We start from the raw sequence: 7,500 nt of genomic DNA on the forward strand, positions 1-7,500 counted from the left end.
AGGCACAACATCATCAACGGAACGCCAGGGATGGCGTAAAAGATAGTCACTACTTTGCCCCATGGTGTTTTGGGCGCGATGTGGCCGTATCCTAAAGTATCAGAGAATTTTTTTTAATTAATCACGATATATTTCTACTTTGTTGTCTGCAATCTGTGGTCCATGGTTAACCTAGTGGTCTACAGAAGACCCTAAGTGGAGCTACAGACCGAAATCTAATGTGACTTAGTGGATGTTTAGGGATTAAACTTAGTGTTCAAGTGGTCTTCACCAGGAATCTAAAAATCAACAATCCATAAGTATGAGTGCAGGACAAAACACCCCCGGACGAAACACACATCGGGCAAATCATCCCCCCCCCCCGACAAAACCCACCAGTTTGATTACCAATGAAAGTATATCATAGTTGTAGTAGAAAAGAACAACACGTATGAACTACTTAACAATTACCACTTGGTCCTAAAACTTGTAAATATTCCTATCACCATCATAACATCACCACTGAGTGTAGGACAAAACGTCCCGGACAAAACACCCCCGGACGAAGCATTCAGGACAAGAAACCCACCGGGCAAAACACCCCCAGAGGAATTACCCCCAATATATCTAATCAGGTACAGTTATGGTGGACTGGCTGGTGAGGTTATTTAATGTTTGTTTAGAGAGGGTAGAGTGCCGGAGGACTGGAGGAGTGTCTGTACAGTTCCGCTTTACAAAGGAAAGGGGGACAAGTGTGAGTGTAGTAGTTACAGAGGGATCAGCTTGAGTGTAGTTGGGAAGGCTTATGGGAGGGTCTTGATTGAAAGGATTAGGAGAGGAACAGAGCGAGTAATTGGTGCGAAACAGTGTGGTTTTAGGACAGGTAGGGGATGTGTAGATCAGATTTTTGTGGTAAGACAGGTATGTGAGAAAGCTATAGGAAAAGGTAAGGATGTTTTTTGGTCTTTTATGGATCTGGAAAAGGCTTACGACAGGGTAGACAGGAAGGCACTGTGGGAGGTACTGCAGGTATATGGGATAGGTGGAAAGCTGTTAAGAGCAGTCAAGAGTTTTTATGAGAGTAGTAGAGCTTGCGTTAGGATTAGAAATGGGGAGAATGAATGGTTTGAGGTAAAGGTAGGACTTCGTCAGGGGTGTGTTATGTCGCTCTGGCGGTTCAATCTTTACATGGATGGGGTGGTGCGAGAGGTGAATGCAAGGGTAGTGGGTCAGGGGTTAGAGATGATTAAAGAAAATGGAGAAAAGTGGGAGGTGAGCCAGTTGTTGTTTGCTGACGACACTACGCTTGTAGCAGGATCAGAGGAGGGATTGAGGAAGTTGTGTGAAAGAAGAAAGCTGAAGATAAATGTGGGTAAAAGTAAGGTGATGAGATGTACAAGGGGAGAGAGTGACAGTAGGCTGGAAGTGAGCATTAAGGGTGAGAAACTGGAGGAAGTGGATAGCTTCAGATACTTGGGTGCGAATGTGACAGGAAAGGGAGGAGTGGGGGTGGAGGTAGAATGTAGATTGAGAGAAGCGAGTAAATGCCTTGGTGGATTAAAAAGTGTAATGAGAAATAGACATCTGGGAATGGATGCTAAGAGGAGGTTATATGAAGGAGTGATTGTGCCAACAGCATTGTATGGGGCAGAAACATGGAACATGAGAGAGGAAGAGAGAAGGAGTTTGAATGTGTTTGAGATGAAATGTCTGAGAAGTATGATAGGGGTTACTAGGCTAGAGTGAGAAATGAGGAGGTGAGGAGGAGAACAGGGGTGGAAAGGGAGTTGGGAGATAGGGTTGATGAAAGAGTATTAGGATGGTTTGGACACATGGAAAGAATGAGTGAAGAAAGATTAGTAAAAGAAGCGTGGAAGGCGGAGGTGGAAGGAGTGAATATGAGGGGGTGTCCTAGGATGAGATGGATGGATGGGGTGAAAGGGGCTTTACAAAAGAAAGGAATGTCTGTAGAGGAAGGACGGGAGAGGACAGAAGATAGGGGTGAATGGAGAAGGGTTGTGTATGGATGAGGCTGTGATGCATGAGGGGGAGTGGGTGGGGGATGGGGGTTGAGAAAATGTGTATGAGTAAAAAATTGACGCAGCCCGAGGGGATTTCTCCCCGTCTTCTTTTCTGCATGAGGGGGCGGAGAGGGGGGGGTCGCCGAATTTATGAAGCGGCCTTGCTGTGGATGTACTGTGTCTTGCGACGCTGCTTCTGACCCAGGGCAGTGGACAGGATGCAGGGATGACCCGTCATCCAGGAGGTGCCAAGATATGAGGGAGGGAGGAGGGTGGAGGGGAGAGGAATATATGGGAAATGAAAAGGGTGGGAGTGATTTCTATGCTTTTTTCTTTTTGGCTACCCCCCGTGTAAGGGGGGAAAAGCCTTTGGTATGTGTATGTATATCTAATCAGCACCACCACCATCACCACCATTACACCACCGCCACCATCACTATCATCACCACCATCATCATCACCACCACTATCATCGTCATTACTACCATCATCATCACTACCATCATCATCATCATCATCATCATCATCATCATCATCATCATCATCATCATCATCATCATCATCATCACCACCACCACCACCGCCACCGCCACCACCACCACCACCACCACCACCACCACCACCACCACCACCACCATCATCATCATCATCATCATCATCATCATCATCATCATCATCATCATCATCATCATCACCACCACCATCATCATCATCATCATCATCATCATCATCACCATCATCATCATTATCACCATCATCATCACCATCACCACCACCACCACCGCCATCACCATCATCATCATCACCACCACCATCATCATCATCACCACCATCGTAATTATCATCACCACCACACCACATCACCATCAGTAACGTGACATCACCACTACTACATCACATTACCATAATCACAACCACCATCACAGCACCACCACCAATGGTAACCAAAATTGATAAATTGGGGGGGGGGGGTATTTCGTCTGAGGTGTTTTGTCAGGATACTATCACAACCAACACATCACCACCACATCACCATCAACCTAAACATCACCACCACCACCACCACCACCACCATCATTATAATTATCATAATTTCCACCACAATCATCACATCATCATTACCACCAGCACATCACCACAATCATAACCACAATCACATCACCATCATGGGTGAAATATATAAAGGGGGTGTTTCGTCCGTGGATGTTTTGTCCGGGGGTTCATGAGAAAACAGGTTCAGGATCTCCATAATTATCAATAAGTTACTATTTGTAACCTGTAGGTAATCCTAGTTTTGCTTACGAATGATACTAAATATCGTTATTCATTTTGTTGTGAGCAAAAAATGAATAACGATAGTTAGTATCATTCGTTCTGCAGGGGAAATGAAGTCTAGATTTCGAACATTTCTTATGCTACTTCGGTTTAAGATAACATTTAATCACATATATTTATTTCTGTCAGTAATCTAGTGATTTCCACGACATCCCTGCGTTCAAGAGTCACAAAGTATTCTTTTATGTCTGGAAACTAATCTCCATTTCCACCCTCTTCGTCGCCTCTTTTAAAGAGGCACGCAGCCATGACTTCCTGTTCTCTGTTGATATTATCTGGGCTCTCTTTCCCTCTTTTTCATTGCGCAGAACAACAACAACACAGGAAGTCAGTGTGACTATTTAGAAGCGGCGATTCGCGTTTTCAAAAGACTTTCGAGGAGCTCTTTTGATGATAAGTCGCCATTGGAACGCGAGGTCACGGCTCTGTGCTGGCACCGTCGGTCGAGTAGTGACGACCTCCCTCCCCTTCCCTCCTCTCCCACCCCGACACCTGTGGGGGGATGACTATACAAAAAATTCGTCTTCATAATTATTTAATTAATTCATTAATGAAGGAAATAAAATAAACAAACATAAAACAATAAAATGCGATTAATAGATAGATAAATAAGTAAATAGATAAAGGAATAAATAAATAGTAGCAGTCTTTACTAACAACATTTACATCCTTTTTAAACAATTAGTTGATGTGTTGGGGCCGGTGGATGTGTTGTCATGCTGCATTGTTTCTGACCCGAGCTGTAGGCAGGAAGTGAGATGATCCCTCATCCAGACGGTATCAAGATAAAAAGGAAGATAAACAGAGCTGGGCGCGTTCCTCGATTTTGGATAGTGCGTTAGCGTTCCTGCGTTCCTCCGGCCGCTGTTAGTGCGTTCCTGGAATAGCGTTCCTCAAATGTTTTCGCTCGGTGCGTTCCTGCGTTCTTGCGCACAGTAGTGTTTTTGAGGAACGTTTTTTTTTTTTTTTTTTACTTTATCAAGTTTTTTGGGGGAACGCACTATTTTTTGAGGGACGCTTTAATAGTTTGGTAGCGCTAATGCAGGAACGCACAGAGCGAAAATATTTGAGGAACGCTATTCCCAAAATCGAGGAACGCGCCCAGCTTTGAAGATAAATGGGCGTTGGATGGATGAAGGGTGGGTGCATGGCTTGGCTAGGTCACCCAGTTGTAAAGGGAAAGGGGACTTTTGGTATTTACATATATATATATATATATATATATATATATATATATATATATATATATATATATATATATATATATATACAATTAATAACATGCTACGTTTTTCTTTACAGATATCTTTTCCAACTTAAATTCCGGCACAGTGACCAACCCTAATCAATTTACGACCGAAAATAACAATCCCGGCAAAGCTTGGACGGACGAAGCCGGGGGCTCGTATTATATAACAAAACAAACCCCACATATATGCCATATTTGATATTCATGTATGAAATAATGATGAACCAAACGTGTATGTACGATTGGTACAATGGGTTGGTGGAAACGCCCATCTGGTAATTGGGCCAAAGGTTGGGTACTATCCTGAACAATTGGCCTCTCTCCTTTCTCTCCGCATTCCTTCTCGTTCTGCCTTTTTTTCTTTCATTCTCAGTTTCGATTTCTGTTTCCTCCTCACTTTCTCTCCTTCCCTTCGTTTTCTCTCCTCCTTTTCTCTTTCCACTTCTTTCCCTCTCTCCTTCTCCAATAGAATCGTCCGCTTTTAGCTAGAATAAAATATTCAAAGGTCATCATCGTAACGAAGGGTTGGGGAGGAGTTTTGGCTCCATATTTACGGTATACTGTATAATTCTCCTTCAGCTTAATAAAACCACTCAACATTAAACGGGACACACACACACACACACACACACACACACACACACACACACACACACACACACACACACACACACACACACACACACACACACACACACACACACACACACACATATGTATATATATATATATATATATATATATATACCCTGTATATATGTATATATATATATGCATATATACATATGTAAATACATATACATATATACATATATGTATATATATAATATATGATATATATATATATATATGTATATATATATATAAGAAAAAACGCTAGGAAATAAGAAATTTGGTCAGAATGTTTTCGTCAATTTAAGACATCATTCCCTGATCATGTCTTAAAGAGACGAAAATGTTCGGACCAAGTTTCTTATTTTCCATTGGTTTTTCTGCAAATTATTTTCACGTGTGGTTGTGAATTATATATATACATATATATATATATATCTGTATATATATATATATATATTTATTTACACCGTATATACATACTTATACCAAAGGCTTTTTCCCCCTTACACGGGGGGGTAGCCAATGTATATATATATATATATATATATATATATATATATATACGTATACACATATATATATATATATATATATATATATATATATATATATATATATACATACATATACCAAAGGCACTTTTCCCCCTTACACGGGGGGGGGTAGCCATATATATAGATATGTATAAATATATATATATATATATATATATATATATATATATATATATATATATATATATGACAGCGAGTCAACAAGTAAAATAAGATAAGGAAGTAAAGAAACTCCCAAATAGTCAAACTACGCACTTAAAATGACGTATTGACAGACCATACAGTATTTTACTTCTGTGTATTTATAGATTAATCTTAAAGCTTCCAACTGGTACTACAAAATCGTTATCGAAAATTCATTCGAAATGTGACGGCCCATGCACTCGAAAACAAGTTTCAAATTTTAAGAATCTTCATGAAAATATTCGCCGAACTTTAAAAACATCTCCATCCCTAACGGAATCAAATTGAGGAAAAACTTGTCATCCAAGGTCTTCTAGCCCCTTTAGCGCCTCATGTGACAGTGGTTAGTGTAGATTTCCTTGCGCACTACGCCCTTGACCCAAACGTGCCTGCAACGAAAACAAAACGAATGACGAAGTGATACGGCGCTGCCTTCCTTGGGGGAAGACAGGAAACCGAACGACAGAAAAGCGACCGCAGGAAAGGTGGGACTATGACGTCATGTCGCGGCAATTGAGGGACCAATGAACAACATCAGCGCTTGGCAATGAGGAATTTTTTTTCTATATTGTCACGCAATAACATACACTTATAATAGATAGCCTGATTTGTACAGCTCTCAAATAAATATGATTTCATAACTGAACGAATAAGAAGACGCGAATTTGCACTTATGTTTTTTTTGTCAGGTGACAAGATAGAGAAGATTCTTTAACCCAGTCTTTTTAGAACTTTGAGTAATTTCTATAATTTCATGTTTTTTGTCATTAGAGTTCATTTTCCACGAGTGAATGTGGTATTTTGTTACCCCCTTCTTACTGTAGTCTTCTCGTGATCGTTGCATTGTTTACACACGCTGGTGTCGCTTATTGTAGCCTTCATTGTTTTATTTGTATATGTCAAGAATACTGCAGGTGCTAGGAGAGAGAGAGAGAGAGAGAGAGAGAGAGAGAGAGAGAGAGAGAGAGAGAGAGAGAGAGAGAGAGAGAAAGAGAGAGAGAGAGGTAGATATATAGATAGAAACAGAGAGGTTGTGTGTGTGTATATTCACCTAGTTTTTTGTAAGTATAGCTTACAGGAAAGGAGCAACGCTCGTAGGCTCACGTCTCCTACTCTCCAGTGATAAATAATTAATCTAGCAGTCTCGCTGGATCGCCTTTTACCTGAGCAGTGTGACGGAAGACAGGGATGACCCTTCATAAAAAAAGTAGAAGAAAGAAGAAGAAGAAGAAGAAGAAGAAGAAGAAGAAGAAGAAGAAGAAGAAGAAGAAGAAGAAGAAGAAGAAGAAGAAGAAGAAGAAGAAGAAGAAGAAGAAAAAAAAAAAATATATATATATATACATATATATATATATATATATATATATATATATATATATATATATATATATATATACACGGTATATATTTATGGGTGTAGTATGCGTTGGCTCGCACAACCCACTTATACGGGAATGAATACCTTTTAGTACATACGTGCATAATATTAAAACCTTTCATTTGTTCGTTAAGTTCTCTAGAACCTGTTCCAGCCAGGCTATAGTGTTTTGGGGTACGGTCAAGG

The 7,500-nt window shown here is 40.4% G+C and overlaps 1 protein-coding gene across 5 annotated transcripts in view; it reads right to left on the reverse strand.

Annotated features, from left to right (window-relative positions):
- galene (potassium two pore domain channel subfamily K member galene) overlaps window positions 1-7,500 on the reverse strand; it is a 112,894-nt gene that overhangs the window by 35,812 nt on the left and 69,582 nt on the right. For all 5 annotated transcript variants that reach the window (XM_076204782.1, XM_076204784.1, XM_076204781.1 and 2 more), the window contains one exon: window positions 1-91. This exon is cut by the window's left edge and continues 123 nt beyond it. In XM_076204782.1, coding sequence (XP_076060897.1) covers window positions 1-91 — 91 coding nt within the window. The remainder of the gene's footprint in view (window positions 92-7,500) is intronic.

This window comes from Oratosquilla oratoria, chromosome 21, assembly GCF_046742065.1.
Source record: "Oratosquilla oratoria isolate Oo_2021 chromosome 21, ASM4674206v1, whole genome shotgun sequence".
NCBI lineage: Eukaryota > Metazoa > Arthropoda > Malacostraca > Stomatopoda > Squillidae > Oratosquilla > Oratosquilla oratoria.